At 37.4% G+C, this 20,567-nt stretch overlaps 2 protein-coding genes and 1 non-coding gene across 3 annotated transcripts; 1 reads left to right on the top strand and 2 right to left on the bottom strand.

Moving 5' to 3' along the window:
• Positions 1-1,674: 1,674 nt before the first annotated feature.
• LOC140242101 (transmembrane protein 128-like) lies at positions 1,675-10,480 on the bottom strand. Its single transcript, XM_072321861.1, has 4 exons — positions 10,354-10,480; positions 3,912-4,095; positions 2,741-2,902; positions 1,675-1,804 (listed from the first exon to the last, which is right to left on the bottom strand). The coding sequence occupies exons 1-4, from the start codon at positions 10,478-10,480 to the stop codon at positions 1,696-1,698; spliced, it is 582 nt and encodes a 193-aa protein (XP_072177962.1). The 3' UTR covers positions 1,675-1,695.
• Trnah-gug (transfer RNA histidin (anticodon GUG)) lies at positions 5,488-5,559 on the bottom strand. Its single transcript has one exon. It is a non-coding gene; the product is annotated as a tRNA-His (tRNA).
• A 6,539-nt stretch (positions 10,481-17,019) lies between the features above and the next one.
• LOC140241489 (alpha-1B adrenergic receptor-like) lies at positions 17,020-18,213 on the top strand. The gene has a single exon (XM_072321218.1). It carries the CDS (start codon positions 17,020-17,022, stop codon positions 18,211-18,213), a length of 1,194 nt encoding a protein of 397 aa, XP_072177319.1.
• Positions 18,214-20,567: the final 2,354 nt, after the last annotated feature.

The raw sequence follows: 20,567 nt of genomic DNA, 5'->3' as shown, positions 1-20,567 counted from the left end.
AACATGCCCTGCAGCTACCATCTTCCAGTAAAAGTTGTGAAAGAGAAATCAAATAAAATTGGACGTGGTTGCATCTACCTGAAGTCTTGTAAAGGAGCTGTTACATTAATTAACTAGAAAAGCACTCTGAGAACGCAGACCTCCGCCAAGTAGCTACTTTCCGTGATCTTGCTCTTCCACAGAGATCAGTGATTTCCGCCCAATGAAAAATCACCCGATTTCCCAATATAGAAGCCTTTGTTACGTCATAAACCCTCAGATGCGCGGCGTGCCTCGCCCCAGCAGAAACTAGAGTACGCATTTTAGTGCGCGCATGCAAACCTCAAAAATGCGCAGCTTGAACTCCTAAGTTCATTGACCCTACCTGGCAAAATACCGAAAATCCTTCATAAAATCCATAAAAATTTCCTGATCACTACCAAAATTTAATCATTTGTTACTTGTGTCATTCTCAACCTTTCCTGCAAGTTTCATCCAAATCCGTGCACAATTTTTTGAGTTATTTTGCACACGGACAAACTAACTACTACAGTAACTAACGGAGGTAATGATAAAACACCAATGTAAATATGGCAACTTTGAAGGATCACTTTTACAACATGGCTATTCAAAAAAGTTTTTTTATAGTTCTTACAGATCTTTTGGTTCAGTATCATACTGGCTCTGAACTATTCGCAATGAAACTTCTTGAATATGATATCACCCTTTTTCACCTTCGCCCATTGCGTCTGTAAACCCTTGTCTGTTGTTTTTCAGCTTATTTTTTTCTTTCTTTGTATTTTTTTTTTTAAGTGAGCTGTGCAGTCGTGACATGTGGCAAGTGAAATTATGATATTCATACGAGTATTTCTTTAAAGACATGTATTTTCCTGAATCTACATATTCCACGTGACTATGTTACTTGCTGAGAGATCTGAAAAAGATAGCTAAATTGTACTGAAGTCATATCTTGACTCTATATTCCATTATTAAGAAATATCAATAGCAATTATCTCATCTTGTGCCTGACAAAGCTATTAGCCATAAGTGTATTAATGACACTATGAGATCTATGTTTAGATACATGATAATCTGTTGGCTATAGTGACTGTTACAGTCAAGTACATTTTCAGTCACATCTTTGGCCCGACTATCTCCATCAACAGTTCTGCGTTGTTTTTATCTTCCTTTTCTCGATTTGCCAGTAACTTTTTCTAAGAACCAGTGAATTTGCACATGATCCAGAAATAATGATCATGTATGATCTAGTTTTCATCACTCTTGGCTGCCAATGGCACTTCATGTACACATCCTTGTGCATGTGTTAGCTGACACTATACAAGATCAGTAATTCTAGCGAGCAATCTAATTGTGCCCTCTTGCATACACAATTCAAACCAACACACAAGGCCTGTGCACTAAGCTTTCACTAATCACAGTACTTACTTCCTGTTAGAAAGAGAGAAAAAGCTCTTCAGTACACCATTTGTTGACACACAATTGTTTGTGTGTTCTGTAGCACGCAGCAATGATCAGCAAATACACATCGTTGCATGCTACAAATATCACAGTATCTGGACTTGACTTGAAAGGCACATAGCTCGTGGTGACTGTAAAGTACTCAGTTTGCTGCTTGTGAGCTCTATGCTGTGTTCTTACGGTGGGCAGGTTTAAAGACTCTTGTCCATGAAGGGCAGTGGGTCAGGGCAGGTTGGATCAGAGGTTGTTGGGCAGTAGACTGACCACCACCACAAAGCCCATGAAGATTGTGAAGAGCATGAGTGGGGTGAGGAATCCATACACTGGCCACAGAGCAATGTTCAGACTGCCATGAGAGAGAATATTGAGGATGAATCAGAGATGAGACACAAATTAATTTGTGAGCATAATTTATCTGAAACAAGTGGAAAATCACACATTCAAACAGCAAATGTGATTCTTGACTTGCATAGCAGGATGCAGGAACTGTGTTTATAGCTGTCAGCATTTCTGAAGAAAAAAACATGACAAACAGGTTCGAAGCAATTTTCATATCTACTTTAAGATTACTCTGAAAATAGGATTAAAAAACATAGGGTTTCTTCAATTACACACTAAGCTTATATGTACAGGTATACACATAGCAAGAAATGAATGACAATAGAATTATGATAACATGAATGGGTGAGGGGAGATAGACACATACATAAGTACACCAAACACAAATGCAGAATCCTTAATGAATCTTACCTGTACGGTACTACTAACAAATGAATGCCGGACTTTATAAACATCATCTCCTGTATAAGTCACTCAGCACGATTGGGTTTTGGATAATTTACAGGTTCAAGTAACTTATAACAAATTCATTTAAAATCAAGAAAAAATAATTCATGTCATCCCCTAAGATATTACAGGCATACCCTGTTCTTACAAATGGAGATATGACAAGATTTTGTTATTGTATGAAGATTTCCCAGAGATATGGATTTTATAACAAGCATGTAAATGGCATTCCTGTCCAACTACTACTCCGCATATTATGGCATCCCTGTCCAACTATGACTTCACAGGAGGTATACTCAGGCAAGTTCTAACCATGTTAAAAGGAAACTAGGCTATAGCCAGTGACATTTGCCTTGATTTCTCCATTAACCGGTTGAAGATGGGCTGATTTTGCTACAAAATGCATTTCCCTTAGACACTAGCCCAAGTATACTCGGGACTCATCCTCCACAGGTTCAATTCTACACCACATTGCACCAGGCTACAATCCTCTTACCACAGTGATCCACAGACAAAGGAACAGGTTGCTATGGGAATAGCCGTAGGGACGTGTCTCTCCCAGTCATTGATCTTCCTCATCCAACTACAGAAAACAATCAGATAGATGGCGATGGAGACATTGATGGCAAGGAACCCAAAGCCCACATACAGCCATGTCCTGAAGAAGGAAAAAAAAATCACATTAAATGTTATTTACAAGCATTACCATGGTTACCTTGCCTCTTCACTGTGGAACACATATTACTTTCAAGAAAAAAAAAACTATATCAGGGCCATGTTGCATGAAAGAAATAAAACTGTTTGAAATATAAAACATCAATTGCATGTCTGATATTCAAATGTTTGCTCTTGACTGGTTGATGGTCAAATTATTTTTATTTTTCACAATTTGTTTATTTCACAACTTTTCATGCAAAATGGAACAGTGGTACTTTTATGTATAATGATCAACTTCCTCTTTAAGTCCATTACTGAGGAAATGCTCATAATATCATTTTTTTCCCCTTCAAATATTTGTTTTACAGTGGAGGAGAGAGCAATCAAATATAGACATTCGGAAAGGACTTCATTATAATGAGCATTTGAGTTTCAGCTTTAACCTTTTCCTGCCTGATGTACAATGTAAATAGAACTGTGTGAACATTGACCTCTTTTTCAATCACCAGATTCTAGTGACAATGCTCTAATTTGGGACATTACCATTTTGATGTCAAAACATCCGTGGGTAGCAAACCTTGCCAAACTTATGATGTTTTTGTTTACAGTCTTTTTGAATGAAGCAACTGGACAATGATGTTTGCATTTTGCAAAAACAAAGGAATTTGAACAACAACAACAACAACAACACCACCACCACTAACACCAACTCATAACAGACACTGCTGACTTCGGCTAAATTGTATCCTAAGCATTACAGGACTGCATGATGTTCTGTGCATTCACCTGAAATGCACATGAGGAAAATCACAGAAAACTGCCTTATAACCTATGTCAAACCCAGCTCAAATTGCTAAAATTTGTTTGTGGGTATGATGACAAATGATATGAGAAACATCTACTCAGAAAAAGAATGTAACTTGCAGACAAACTTTGGCAAAACTCATTGAGGATCCGTAAAGAGGGTTTGCTACTATGACTTTCAGACAGCAATTATTTGACTAAATCACCTCTTTACTTGTGGGTCATACAGCATGGAGGGAATGAAGTCAGTGAAGTAGAATATTGTAAATGTTCCCAAGATCCAGAAGAATGTTTGGAAGTTGTAGGGTGACACTGGACCTGCATCCTCTTTCTCCTTTTCCTCGAACTCTTCTAGCTTCTTTTGGTCCAACTTGCGGTGCTTCAGAATGTCTATTATTAAAAAGAGAATAGATATTGTACATGATCATAACAGAAATGTACACATTTCAGTAAAATTTCCTGAAGGAGCCTGCCTGTACTCAATATACATGATTTGCACTGAAAAAGCGGTTGCTTCTACCTTCTAATGCTGCGATGTACTAGTAAATAAAGCAGGGCAATAATTGTACAATGATCTGGTAGCAAAATGAATGTATTCTAGCTATAAGGACTAATGAAGTTGAAAGCAAATTCACAAATTACATGTATTTCAGCACGAGAATGGTTCAAGCTCTTGTACATTGTACAAAGTAGGTGAAAAAAAAAAAAACATACCAGAATGCAAAGATTGTCTTATATTGCATATTCTTGAGGAAAGTATTCCCATGATGATGTCTAATACAAAAGGGAATGAGATGAACACATCTAAGGTGCATCCAATAAGACGGTGTACCAAACTTTAACTCAAATGAGACTTTGTTGAGGTATTACACATCCACTGTAATTACAGAAGGTCTGTCAATTGCATAGCACTTGTTAACTTGTAACTTCACAGTTTAAGCTACACATCACACTAAGGTACTTTATGCTTTACTCCAACCAGCGAAAGTTAATTGTGCTGCAGCTTTTGTCTTCATGGAACAGTAATTTCACAGAAATATAAATGAAGGAACACAGAAATCTGTCCTATCACATGCCTGCATTACATGTAGCTACAACATCCTGTTACATTTTAGTTTTTGTAAACTTCTGCTGCTGTTATTACACATACCCCCAGCCCTATTTCAAGTGAATAAACCCAATTTAATCATTATACACATTATATAGCAACTATGCCTAAAAGAATCATCTGCACTTATATTGTACATTGTAAATTACTCATCATCTTATGTTGCAGCAATACAGTTATTGTACCATCCATCATTACACAATCTTCCATGCTGGTCTATGGTAGAATCATGTTAAAGGGACTGTACAGTACTGGATGATGTGAGGATTCAGGTTTATGATATTATTTTAGTGAGATAATGAGAAACCTCTTTAATATGAAATATGAAAGAATTTCATAATAAAATTTCAAGAAGGATTCAATAAATTTGATGAAAATTGGCCTTGAAATTGCTGAGATATAAAAAAAAAGTGATCCTAATAAAATTGACAGGCCATGACTTTTATTAGAATCTCTTTGTTTTACCTTGTTTTTCAATATCTCAATCATTTCAAAACTGATTTTCATCAAATAAACTTTGATTCCCCTTACAATTGTATACTCTTCAACATTTCATAGCATGGTTTCTAAATATCTCGCAAAATGTTACAAGCTGAATCCTCACCTCAACCAGTACTGTACAGTCCCTTTAAGGGAGAGGATTGATATTAAAAAAAAAAAAAAAAAATGGCACTTGCTGTGACCAGGATTCGAACCTGGGTCTTTACATTCACAATGTAATGTCTTAACCACTAGACTATCACGGCTGCACCAAAATTCAGTGTGGATGCAGAGCTTTTGTACTCTGCAGAGATAGGGACCACCCTGCATTGTGAGTCCATACCACTCGTTCTACACTGAACTACAGATCAAAGCCAAACATTGTGGGGAATTCCAGTCTACAAATATCTATTAATAATTCAAGGCTAAAGCACAAGTGGCCCCTGTTACATGTGGCACTTCATCTGAGGAGTTTTGGGCATGGCCTCTTCAACAGCAGCAAGATGTGAAAAGTTTGCGTCAGCTTTATTGTGTATGGATATATATTTTTAAATCAACAATGAAAATCTTCGGCTAACAGCAAAATCAGGCAAATGCAATTGGATGGTGCTTTTTCATCACCACTGGTTTTGGGCAAAAAACACTTGCATGGAGGTTAGTATCAAGTCCAGTATAATAGAGAAGTTTGCTGTGCTCTGTTCCATTGTGATAGTAGGGAGTTTTCGATTGGGTGAACGAGAAGGACGTGCCGCCGAGCGCAACCGTACGTCAAGGCGTCACGTCTGTACGTTGACCCGCTGCTAAAACACATTTCGATTTCGGGCGCCGGCGTCACGTCTCGTGGCGTGTGCAGGAGGCAACCTGTGCCTTGCGTGCATATATGCAGAATTTGTGACTCGTTTCTGTACCTGTAATATTTATTTTGACTTTGACTAGATGCATATCCTGGGAGGAATTATGTGGATTTTAAAACATGATGCATGGTAAGACTACTAGGCAAATGCACTGCTGCACTAGCTAGGCCAAACGCACCGAGATCTGTTTGCGTACAGCATTACGTGTAAGTGCATGTGTGGGACTACGGTAGGCAGTTGCAAAGTGCGAAGCAGTGAAAACGGGCAAATAAAGTAGGTACCAGAGGCTGTAGTTTGTATGTCAGCGCTGCTGCTGTGACGTATCAAGATCATAAGCTTTCATGTAATTAGAATATAAATATTCTCTCGAAAGAAAAAGGAAAACAGGTGAACTGAGCACGGATTTCCCGAGAGTCATCGTGCTCTTTCGCACGATACCCGAGAGGAGTGTGACGTCATAGCAAGGTGGGTTGAGCGCGGCGCAACCGATTTGGGTGGACGGTGATAACCGGGGTTAACGCGTTCGAAATTTGTGCGATGAGCCGAGGGTCGACACTCGCGCATGCGCAGTACGTAAAAACTACGTCAGAACAGGGTGACGCCTGGCTCAACGAGCAAATCGAAAAGTCCCTAGTATACAATGTATTGCTCCAGATATGCAAAGAGTTACACTACATGGATATGATGGTGTACACACAGAAACTTTTTATTTGGCTCTCCAAGTGACATGTACAGGATTGTACACTGTAGCCACGTAATCACAGACTAAGTGTTCTGCAAAGCATCAAGCAGCAATACTGGGTAAACAGTTAAATCTGCCAATTCCAACGCTTTGCATTTTCATGTGTGTGTGTGTGTGTGTGTGTGTGTGTATGTGTGTTCAAAATCCCTTTGTGAATGTTGTCAATCTGGTCAAGACTTTAAAGACAGCAAACAAATTTCCTTTTGACAGTACTTGTATTTCTTTTTCGGGCTGATTTGTTATTCAACAGGACAGACCATCCTTTGCACTTCAAAACCAATTGAAGAAGTAAATAAAGAGTATATGAACCACATTCATAATTGTACTCACATTCTGCATTCCTACATACAATGTACATACATGTACAGGTCCTGTACATGAAACTATTGACTTGGAATTACACTGTGTAAATCACACTTCCTTTTTGAATATCATTTAAACCATGTTATTGGGGTCCACAGCAAAGTACATGAATGATAGGATAAAGAAGACTTCTATAAAGGGCAATAATAGTCCAACCCTTTCCTAATATTCCATCGTGATAATATAAAAAAATGCTGTTGGGGGGGGGGGGGGGTTAAGGATAATCACTACTGCTGTGAGGATGGATGAGCCTTTCACTTGAAATCACACATGTGCATAATTATGATAAGGATAACAATAATAATAATAATAATAATAATAATAATAATAATGATAATAATAATAATAATAATAATAATAATAATAATAATACTAATAATACTAATAATACTAATAATACTATGATGATGATGATAATGATTTAAGAACTCTTTTTTTTACCAAGCTTCAAATATGTGGAATAATTTGCCAAAATCTATTTGAAATGCGCAGTCATTGTTTGTTTTCAAAAAATCATGCAGGGTACTCAGCATGATTGACAGGTTATGAAAGCATTACGTAAAGAGGTGTATAGAATATATGGAAAATGTATCAAAACCAACTTAGATTTGTGTGTTTTTGATATTTTGTGTTATATATCATTAAGTTCACATTTTTTTTTTTTGGTATGAAGAACTGATAGTAAAGTCTGAAATCTGAAGGTATTGAATAATAACAATTGTATGGGGGGGGGGGGTGATGTGAAGTGGCATTACTTTTCTGATTGCCCTATCACGCTGTAATAGTAATAAGGTTTGAGTTTGTTTGTATTTTGTTCTGGTGTACTAGTGGTTGATTTAATTGTAGTGTAAACTATTTTATTTTTTGTACTTTGTTTTGATGTTCATGACATATTTGATCTGTACATAATGTGAGCAGGGCCCCTAGGTAGAACAGTTAACCAACTGAAAGGGCTACCCTGCTAAAAGAATATTAGAATAAATAAATAAATAAATGATAATAATAACAATAATAATAATTGCATTCATATGATGCTTTAAATTGGAGTTTCTAAGCACACTGGTGCTATTCTTGCACAAAGACTAGAAAACACAATAACATTAGGACAATAAAAAACAAAAATTACAGTCCGAAAAGAAGTAGAAAAGACAATACATGATACAATTAATATGATATGATGACACAGACTATCACAGTGATACAATAATTAATAACTGACTGTGTGTGCTTCTACCAAAAAAAAAAAAAAATACAACAGATTAAACAGACGAGTTTTGAGAAGGATTTTAAATGATTCAATAGATGAGGCATTCTGAATATGACGAGGGTGGGCAGGAAGAAAAAAAAAATAAATAGTGGGTGCAAAATTATGTGTGATTTTGTACATAAGAAGTAAGATCTTGAAAGTAATGCGAGAATGGAGTACATTGTACATATGTACAAGTGTATGCTTAAGACTGTGAAGTGCTTTAAACTTTACCAGGATTGTCATTGATGCAAATCATGAAAACATTTTTTTACAAGCTGGATGAATTGAATAGCAGACTTTCAAGGAGAACACAGTCATAAGACTAATTTCTGTGTTTTCTTCTATAATATTGCCACTTGATGGCCTGTTTCCCTATTTCTTTTCTGAAAAAAAAAATAGAAAAGGTACATGTACAGTTAAATGCTGGAGTGTTTTTTAAAAGGAAAGAAAGTACATACATATAGATCCATTCCTAGGAAATATGAAAGAGCATACAACTCGAAGAGGAATTCAAAGTTTATTTGGTGAAAATTGGTTTAGTAATGGCTGAGATATCCAAAACAAAGCACTTTGTCATTATCACTTTTTACTTTGTTTTTGGATATCTCAGTCATTTCAAAACTGATTTTCATCAAATGGACTTTGAATTCCTCTTAGAATCATATGCTCTTCAACATTTTATAAAGTGTTTTTTCAGTATCTTGCCAAAAGTTAATGGCTGAATCCTCACCTCAACAAATACTGGCTAGGGGTCTACTTTGTACATCATCCCTTTAAATGTACAAATGACATTTTCAATGGCAAACTGCATAAAAGCCATAAACTCTGCAAGTAAAATGTCTCTTAACACTTGTACATACATGTATCATATTGTATGTATATAGTCGGATAGAAGTCAGATTCCATATCTTGCAAAAGTCATTCCCTCTACAACTGTGGAAAACTTAATGACAGTTGAGTCTATGTTAACATCGGGGCACGAGCACTCCTTCACACAGTTACAACTTGTATAAGTTTACTGTGGAACACAAAGCGTTCGGGCTGCACAGCGCAGTTTACATGTATTATTACTCTACCACTAGTACCAGGCATTGATTGTCTACAGTAGTAAGCACTGCACTGACCACTGCTCAGGCCTCAGCGACTCAGTACAGTAGTCTCAGTAGACTAAGCTAAGTCCCTGCCCTTCTATTGAAGGTCATAAACAGAGCAGGTTGAATAGGGATGCATATCGGTATATTTAGATCCGAATGCTATTCAAGTTTCAAGTTCAAGTTTCAAGTTTATTAAAAGTTTCCACAATACAAAAATTACATAAGAACAATAATATGTAACAAGGAATACATTGTTGAATATGTGATTAAAACAATTTGCAGAATTGAATATAAATTGACAATGCATGTAGATGCATATAGATGTAAAGTGGAGGGGTCTTAGAAAAGCAAGCTTGTATAATAAGAACCCCTGGAAAGGCAAGTTAAGACATGTAATATAACAACTCACTACTATATACAAACATTAAAGCCATAGAATAATTCTAGTGGAATTCCTCAATCCCTCACACACACACACACACACGCACAATGAATGCTATTCAACGGAAGTTAAACAGTCTATATACGGCACCCTGGATCATTCATTAGGTCTACCTAGCCCGACCAGACGCTGTTACTACGCTATGCGAAAACCCTGTCGCGACGTACCATGTACAGCGACTGGGCTGTGTATAGTGTTGAATAGGTCTACCACCATGTACCACTGCAACTGCATGCAGTGTAAAAACTGTTTACAAACACAGATAAAAGTAGGTGGGACCGTTTAATTCAATTTGACGTTTGTTCAGTGTCCTTACCCGTCCCGTAGGCATCCATAAAAACCTTCGCAATTCTCCTTCTTCGCAACTCATACTCAGTTTCGGTGGATGTGACATTTGTCTGTCCAGTACTTTGACTTCTGTGGGTGACGTTTTCGCTTTCCATGTTGTATTTTATAGATATTGGTTACGTATTAGCTCAACCAGAGTACCTTCAGGACGGATGTAGAAGAGTGGCACCGAAATTTCCGTGATGACCAAAATAAAACGTGATCGACATGAGCGGCGGCAGGCGACGCGGCACACGGGACGCAACAAGGTGATCGATCAAGATGATTGGTAAATCGTTCGAGTCGCTACCCCCCCCCCCCTAAAAAAAAAAAAAAAAAAAATATATATATATATATATATATATATATATATATATATGTACTGTATATAATTGACATATATATTGTTTGTGGACTCTAACTAGATCAGTATCGGGTATATCATACCAAGCCGAGATCTGTGCAATGAATGGGGCCAGGCCCGTAGCCAGGGGGGGGGGGGGGGGGGGGGGGGGGGGGTGCGTCGGGTGCGTACGCACCCCCCCCCCCCAAATTCTGAAAGGTCCACTTTTTCATAATAACTGTTTTTAGCAATTCTCAAGATAACAATCCAAATAAATATAAAGACACATTATATGCTACGTAAATGTGGAAGAGTACGTTTAACAATGTCAAAAATAATTGTACGAAACCCTTTTGTTGTATGAACCATCGGATCGTCCCCATGCACACAAACACAAATGTTATGTATCAATTTGTGCGAGCTATTATTATATTGGCACTGCATGCCATGGCCCTTGGCGCGTGTGACCGGTGTTTTTTTTTTTTCCACTGGCCGCCCGAGTACGTGCGATTCGTGGATGACATTGAGGTTGACACTTGCATTTTTTCACAGGAACAGAGGTAAGTGGATGAAAATCTAATAGCCTCAAGTTTACATATATACAAATGATAAAAATTAAAGAAATTTCCTCGAAATTACTATAATCGAAAACCTGAGACATTTTATATCTACGTCTCACAAAGATATAGTACATGTTGTATATATAAGTACATGTTGGCATGATAATGCCTGGGGATAGATTATTATGTCAACTATTTTCCATTATGAATGCATGCTCCAATCAAATTGTGAAAAGGTGGTCATGAATTAGCATTTCTTACGAACGATCAGGAGAGACAAAACAAAATGAAAGACCTGTCTTACTCCAGTTCTCTTGTAACACTCATTGGGCCATTATGCATGCCTAACGAATTATAATAGCTGCTTTTTCTAGCCCTTTTGCTAGTACCAATATTCGAGAAACTATCAAGTAACTGTACGATCTCCGTGCATAATCTAATGCTTTTAAACACACTTGCCTACTCGCCTTCAGCTGGCATTTGCTTACGGTTCCAACAAATTATTAGTTATACATTTTCTCATGTTGTGACAGTTCGATTGGTTCTCATTTTGAAGTGAGCCAAAACCTAAGAACATTCTCACTTATAATTTCCAAAGAGTATTATGCAGGCACGCAAACTAAATTTAGTTGTATTTCATTTGAATGTAATGGGTAAGAGGGTATGAGAGAGAATGCTGAGCTATGAAGTAAAATGGTAAAGTAAAAAGTTTGTCAGATAGTATTACAAAAGCCTGAATATTGCAAGAGCTCCGGAGTAAAAACAGTCAGGGAAAAACCCTATGTATGATAACATTGTGAGAGCGTTAGACTGCATTCTGACGCGTCGTTATTTAATTTACATTCTTTATTCATATTTTTCATAAAAAACACAGGTAATGAGCCGGATTGGGTTAAAATTCTCACTTACAGCTTTGTAGAAGTCTGAGTCAACAGTATCACACAGTACTTCAAGACGTATTAGTACAAACGATTTCTTGAGCCTGCACAGTTTCAGGCTCTGTTCTGGATACGGCGGTAGAAACTCATTCTTTTTTGTTGTTTATTTTATCATTATTTACTAATCTCTTTTCTAACTTACAGGTAGCGGATTTCTTTGCAGGCCAAATTCGGAAATGTACTGTTGATTATTACTTATACATTTTCTCATGTTGTGACAGTTCTATTGGTTCTCATTTTAAAGTGAGTCAAAACCTAAGAACATTCTCACTTATAATTTCCAAAGAGTATTATGCAGACACGCAAACTCATTTTAGTTGTATTTCATTTAAATGTAATGGGTAAGAGGGTATGAGAGAGAATGGAAAGTGCTGAGCTATGAAGTAAAATGGTAAAGTAAAAAGTTTGTCAGATAGTATTACAAAAGCCTGAATATTGCAAGAGCTCCGGAGTAAAAACAGTCAGTGAAAAACCCTATGTATGATAGCATTGTGAGAGCGTTAGACCGCATTGTGACGCATCGTTATTTAATTTACATTCTTTATTGATATATTTTCATAAATATCTCAGGTAATGAGTCGGATTGGATTACAATTCTCACTTACAGCTTTGTAGAAGTCTGGGTCAACAGTATCACACAGTACTTCAAGACGTATTATAGTACAAACGATTTCTTGAGCCTGCACCGTTTCAGGCTCTGTTCTGGATACGGCGGTAGAAACTCATTCTTTTTTGTTGTTTATTTTATCATTATTTACTAATCTCTTTTCTAACTTACAGGTAGCGGATTTCTTTGCAGGCCAAATTCGGAAATGTAGTGTTGATTATTACTTATACATGTTCTCATGTTGTGACAGTTCTATTGGTTCTCATTTTAAAGTGAGCCAAAACCTAAGAACATTTTCACTTATAATTTCCAAAGAGTATTATGTAGGCACGCAAACTCATTTTAGTTGTATTACGTTTAACTGTAATGGGTAAGAGGGTATGAGAGAGAATGGAAAGTGCTGAGCTATGAAGTAAAATGGTAAAGTAAAAAGTTTGTCAGATAGTATTACAAAAGAAACTCATTCTTTTTTGTTTGTTTATTTTATCATTATTTACTTATCTCTCTTCTAACTTAAAGGTAGTGGATCTCTTTGCAGCCCAAATTCGAAAATGCCTAGAGACAGCTAGTAACCAAATATGCTACTGTAATTTAATAAATAAGAAATAACCATTCCAGTATGTATCTTAGTGTGCACAGTAAGACAGATCAAATCAAATAGGAAAACATCTGAGCATTAAGCCTGAGGTCTGAATTTGCACTCAACTTCTTCCAATGGCTAACGGATGTTTAATTTTTGAATTTCACTGACCTCCAAATTTCACAAAGAAAACCTTCTTAGCATGATGGTTAATATGACATTTGACTGATATTGGAGATGTTTGCGAATTGGATCTACTACCTTTAATATTATTAAATCTAAAATGATTATTTGAAAGTTCGGAAATGCTGGAAATATCCTACCACAAGGAGGCAAAATATAAATGGTTCACATTTACAATTCATTTTGTTTTAAAAATTTTCTTATTTATTTTCGTTTTTGACAAACTCGCATACCAGGCTTCAGGCCTGCTAACGCGGGTATACAATAGAAAAAAATAAAAGTTAAAACAACACCAGGAAAATCACTATTCTCAATTTTGCGGCGCGCTACGCGCGCAGAGTCTCGAACACAATTAAACTTTGCAACTTCCTGGCAAAATGAGTTTTTACTATTTCCTAGATGAAATACCGTAACGCGATTGCATGCAACAGACAAAAATACAAATTTCCTCGAGACTTTAAAACGTCATTAAAACAGTCAAAATTCACAATTTGCGGCGCGCTTCGCGCGCAAATTCTTATACAACTTTTGTAGTTCGGTCGTCCAAAGAATATATATATATATATGTATATATATATATATATATATATATATATATATACATATATATATATATATATAATTGTGTGTGTGTGTGTGTGTCATAATTGGTATTGGTACCGAAGGTCCGTTTTTTTAGTGACCGCACCCCCCCTTGAAAAATCCTGACTACGGGCCTGTGGGGCACTGATGAATTAAAATAGGATGCATGTATAACCTCCATAATAGCAACAGCAATGAAGGGAATTGGACATACGTTATACTGTAAGCACTTCAATTTATGACAAACAGGCCCTACCAATTTTCAAAGCAGTAATACTATCCTTGCAAAAGTTATGAGAGTCGAAATTGAAGAGTGTGTAGTGTTTTTAACAATGTTTTACGAAATGAGAGGGCCGGGACTGCGAAGACATGATTATCTAATCACAACATTCTACAATAGTGTTTGAATTTCATATTCGTTTTATGATCCCAAACTTTCGAATAATGTAAAGAAGAAATGTTCTTTCAGAAAATATGAAAAACTCAAAAGATTGAAAATAAAGGCTGATCTATTTCGCCTATCAATTTCGAATCCTCACGTAAAATCAGGGCATGTATGCGACTTTTTTGTGTTTTATTTTGTGATGGTCACAAATAGTAGCTAATAGTTCCATTCATCTTCACTACTATACTGACCCCATTTCATAAAATACGCAAGGATAGCAACACTTGGTGGAATGGCAACTTCCCATAGAAAAGGCCAACCAGGAAGTTGGATTCTCGTCATTATACTAACCATTACAGCACGATTTAAACATTTAATGAAATGCCCAGAACATCAATCTCCGGCACTTGTATAAGTCGTCTATATTTTTCAAGTATCTAGATTTGAGGAATTACTTGAAAACTTGAAAAATGCCTTTAAGACTAAGGAAGACAATTTCAAAGATTAAAAAAAAAAACCTGTTTGATGCAACTAGTAAGTCACAATTTGCTGAATAGCTCCATTTATAATGTCCAGCTTTTCTATTCGTTGTCTTTCTGACAAGAATTTTGTTGTGTGTGTGTGTGTGTGCGTGTATTAATAATATGTAGACTGTCGACTGTGGTGGTGGTGGGGGTTTGTCTAAGGGTCAATGGTTTCCCTCCCCGTTTTTTAAAGATTTTTTTAAACTTTATTTTTTTTTTGGAGGTGCCAAGAGTGTGTGTGTGTGTGTGTGTGTGGGGGGGGGGGGGGTTGCAAGTTCCCCAGCCCCAACCCCCATCGCACTTACACATTCTGCTCCTGGGCAGGTTATAACGGACTACGTGTATATAGATGCATATTACAGCTAGTCGCTGCACGTTAAAGTGTACATACATGTTTACTATAGGTGTGTGCCATGTGAGGTCAATGTTAGGAATGATAAAATGCATCCACACGCGAGCACACACACACGATATATATACGCATCGAAACACCACCAGAGAACTGTCTCACTAAACTGTGATATTCCGCACACATTCCATAAAGAGATGGTATAGTATATGGAGATCAGGATTTATACCTTTTAACTTTTTGCGAGACTTAAAGAAATCACTTATGAGAGAGTATAGAGCATACCAGTTTAATAGAAATTCACAGTTGATTTGATGGACATCGGTATTGGAATAACTGAGACAACAAAAAACAAAGTAGAACAAATCCATCATCATAAAAGGTGGATCTCACCTTTTATTTGGATTGCTCTAGCTGTTTTGGATACCTCAGCCATTTCGAAACCATTTCTCATAAAAGAAACGTTGAATTTCTCTCGGAATTAAAAACTCTTTCATATTTCATTAGAGATTTCTCATTATCTCACCACAAAAGTTAAGGTCCCAACCAAAGCTACACGATTCCTTTAATCACTTAATTATCATAGTGATGTGTAGACATAAGCAGGGCTAATTATTGATGCCAATGTAGCATCATGACGATCTGAGCAAAACGCTGATACCCTTGGTTATCGTGGTATTAAAATATTATGATTACTTTGTTTCCAAAGGCCTGACATGTCAGAATAGCAATAACATGGCGACACGCACGCCAATTGCTCCGGTTTTAGTTTCTCCAAGGACACGTTCATAGGGTTAGGGTTAGGATTGTGATATGGTTTTAGGTTTAGTTTTGATGTGAGGATTAGGATTAGCGTTAGTATTATGTTTGTGGGTAGGGATTATGCTTGGCTTAACGTGCAGATATTGCTTGGGAGCAAATGTCAGAGCAAATGTCATGGAACCCATAACATAGCGATACGTCTGACATGTCGAAAATTTGCGTCATATTCTTACATGGCAACACTTGCAGTTGACAAATGGTCCCGATTTGCATTACTTAATAACCACCGTTGCCACCGAAGATTAGAGTAATTTTTCATACTTATAGATCAAAGACATGTCACACCCGATTTTGGAACATGGGTTAATAACCCAGCCTGCAGCTTGTACATGAAAAAAAAAAAAAGAAGAAGAAGAAGAAAAAAAAACGGTATACGGCTTTGGTGGTGACAGCAAATCAATAACCTTCTAAATGTACGTTAAAGCTGTCGATGGTTTTTCTTCCCTCGGGCATGTTTATTTTCTTACTCTTCCAACGAAATATCGGAGTTCCACACAGCTTTGGTGTGCAGCTTCTCTCTGCAAGTGGTCAAATAAAACTCGAAGACTTTGAACGAAGCATATCACGCACAGTACTACGACGGATTGTGCAGACTGACAAGTGGCGCTCAGGACATAAGCTAATGAGTAACTATACTAGGCTAAGGACAGAGATAATGTCAGTATTCGCTGGAATGAGTTGATAGTAACATGCTGATCTCTAAACGGCTCGTCCACCCAATTGTCGAGAATTTGAATGCCGGTTTGCACTACACCCTGTATTCATGAAATACCACGGAAACAATGTGGAACACAACGAATGGCCAAATGTCCCCTGCAGCAGAAAGTGAAAGAAGTTGTGAAGAGCGTGTCTTGACTGTCGCCATATCGACATCATTCACGACCTCGTCATCAGTAACAGACGGTGATGACGGGATCCCATATATCCACCGAGTCATTGTAGCATCCTATCTGTGCTTAGTTCTCACCCTTGGTCTCTTGGGCAACTTACTCGTCATGGCCTCCATTCCACTCTCCAAGAAGCTCCAGACGATCATGAATATACTGGTCGTCAATCTCGCGCTCGCCGACTTTTTAACTTGCGCTTCGCTGCCGTTCATGGTCATCGGACTCATTGAGACGTCCGGCGAGTATCCGCTGCCGGGGATCGTCTGCAGCGCGGTGGCGGGACTCTCGCTCATTTGCATCGCAGTCAGCGTCTCAACATTGGCTACCATCGCCATTGAACGCTGGTATGTGATCACAAAATCAGTCCGGGGACATCGCGGCATTCACAGCCCGGGAAAGTTGATTATAGTTGTGCTGGTTATCTGGACTGCATCAACACTCGTGGTGGTGTTGCCCGTGCTGTTTGGTGTTGGGGAGCTAGGCTATTCCTCATACTACTCTCTCTGCTCCGTCACCGATAATACTGCGTTGGGTTCCTTCTATGTTATTCTACAGAGTGCAGTCGTCCTCATTGCTCTCATTATTACAGGTTTCTTTTACACTCTGATTATGGTGTATGTGATTCGTCAAAACCGCATACTCCGCCAGACATTCATCCTACACGATGTGTCCGTCACACACACGGTAGAACCAGAACTTACTTCAGGGATCTCTCACTCTCCAAAATCATCTCGTGAATATACAGCTGATAGCAGATCGTCGGTCCCTTCAGTCAGCCTGGGGCACTCAACGATAGAAGTTGCACTCAACAGAAGGGAAGTCGAGATCGCAAAGAATTTGTTTCTGGTGGTGTGTGTATTCGTGATTTGCTTTCTCCCGAGCGCCGTCAATTTCCTTATTCCAGGATCTAGTGTCTTCACTCTCTATGGCTCCGTGATTGCGGTCACCAACAGTGCGTTGAACCCAGTTATCTACTCCCTAAAACACCCAAATTTTCAAGAGGTATTCAAGAGTGTCCTACGATGTCGACTATCGGACATATCGGAACCAGGAAAGGTTCTGCGGTCATGGAACTCCACGAATAGATGAACCTGAACTGGGATTGTAGGGCGTGATTCCGGTTCACAGACAACAAAACGATTTATTTCTGACAAGAGTTCGATCAATGAATAACTCACTTAAATAACTTAATGGTTGCTAAATCTTTTTTGAATTGCATCTTCACGCACATTTCATGTGTAAATGTCTTCGGTGGTTCTAGATAATTTTCTTTTGTTATTTTTTGTTTTTAATCACTGGGCGAGTGATAAACAAGAATGCCGCAGAATGGACAAAACATGACAAAATACAATGTATGCACGTCTCTGTTGAAATACTAGTATCACCAGCTGTAACTACCAATTATGTAAAATACGGTTCATTTTCAACTTAACTGTGGCTACACTGAGAATGCTAAGTTTGCTTGTAAGTAAAAAACGCATAAAAACGCATAAATCCAATAAGGGCACAAATATACAACTACAGCAAATGTATTAGAAACCCGTATGTAACTCTTACATCTTCAATTGTTTGGTAATTTGCGACAGAGACAACTACTGACTTTAAAACATGGAATCCATTTCCAATCCGGAAAGAAATGCATAGAAGAGAGATTACAAATAATACATGCATCAATGTTTCTGACTGTGACGGAAGGACGGTATGAGCAGAGCATCACGGACGAAAATCATTAGAACTATTTTTTTAAGGGAGTTTATCATAAAGATATTATGGGCATTCGACAATAGGAAACTATTTTTCTTTCCTTAACGGCAATCCAATATTTAAACTGATGTTGACTTTATAAAGCGACTTATGTAAATGATTTAGGTAAATAGCCTGCATTTCAAAATACATTTTATAAGTAGATGTGGATACATAACGAATTAATTAATCTAAACAAAAAGGTAAAAATTTAACAATGCTAGATATCAAATGTCATACGCTTGTTTCCACTATGAATGCAATTATTTCGCAAATCTGATATCGGGGATCACTGGCGGCAAAAATAATAATTGCAGCTTTAGTAAGAACGTTTCTATCAACAAATTCTCCCATGTCGATGTTGTGATCATGAAAGGTGATATGTCTGATTTTATGAGGATTGGTTCTGAGTGCCTTTTCACCTTCCATGGTTTTGGCTTCATGTCATAGGTGACAGATATGACGTGCACAATCTCGTACACCACACAGCATCACATCAAATATACAAGTACATGTAGATCAAATATCACCAGAGAAAAGATAAAATCACTAATCGTCTATGAGATGATGCAATTTTCATAATCTTTATTACATTTTGCTCTGCATCTTTGCAGTCAAGACAATATATTTCATGCAATAATGTGACCTCTTCCACAGTCGTTGGGAGTTGACATACATAAATCATGGAATTCTATTGTAGAAGCAAGTTTCCCAATTAATCTCTTCTTTTACCAATCTATACACTCTTTCGCTACCCAAAGTTATCCATCTAAATGTAGAGATCTTTTTGAAACTTATCATGAAATAGACATGAAAAGAAGAATGGGCTTGAGTATTTTAAAGTTCTCATGAAAGGAGATTGGGGGGGGGGGGGGAGATACATGTAAGAGGACTTGTACAGTCAGTTCTGAACCTATAATTTTGCATGTCCATGGATTAATGAATAGGGAATAAGGCTGCGATGTGTCTCATGTACTTGCTTTATAACTTTTCTTAATTAAATCAATTTCCATTATGTAATATTTGCAAATTTTCCAACACCTAAAATTTTTCTAGATTTGAATGATCTAAAAAATAGGTCAAGTAGTGTATGTGAGTGTATGTGATTATGATTAATTTACATTCACACAACTTGCAGTACATTGTATACACCTATGCTCAGCATACAATCTGTTGGCTAATGCTGTACATTTTCTAGCACCATAGTACAGTTTGGAGCACACCAGAAGATGATTTTGCTTGCAATGGCAAGGGAATTATCAAACATTGTTGATGTGAGAGTTGAGCCGTTCTCATCCTATACACCATCGAGGGATACCTAAAATGGAGAGTAATACATGTGTTGTACAAGCAACAATGAAGCAGCTCCTTAGAAGACAGGGTTTTAAACGTGGTAAAAGTCAGTCATTGCTACCATCTATAGTATCGTGCCATTATCATGTTCATATGAATGTCTGTAGAAATCAAAAGTGTTTGCATAGGATTGCAAAGAGCTGGAAGTAGACTCCACCATCACTTTCCGACCTGAAAGATTAACATAAGATCTTATCTGGCTTGGCAATAAATGTTAAACCTCATTATCTTACATAAACAAACAAAAGAATTAAAATGGAAAAAAAAAGTACAGTACTTGCATTGCAAATTCATACTCGTCAGCCCAACCATACAATTGTAGGTGTATGTACGGTCAACCTTGCATA

The sequence above is a fragment of the Diadema setosum genome, chromosome 18, assembly GCF_964275005.1.
Source record: "Diadema setosum chromosome 18, eeDiaSeto1, whole genome shotgun sequence".
NCBI classification, from domain to species: Eukaryota; Metazoa; Echinodermata; class Echinoidea; order Diadematoida; family Diadematidae; genus Diadema; species Diadema setosum.
The sequence above is the reverse complement of the archived record's forward strand: the minus strand, read 5'-3'. Positions and strand labels throughout refer to the sequence as shown.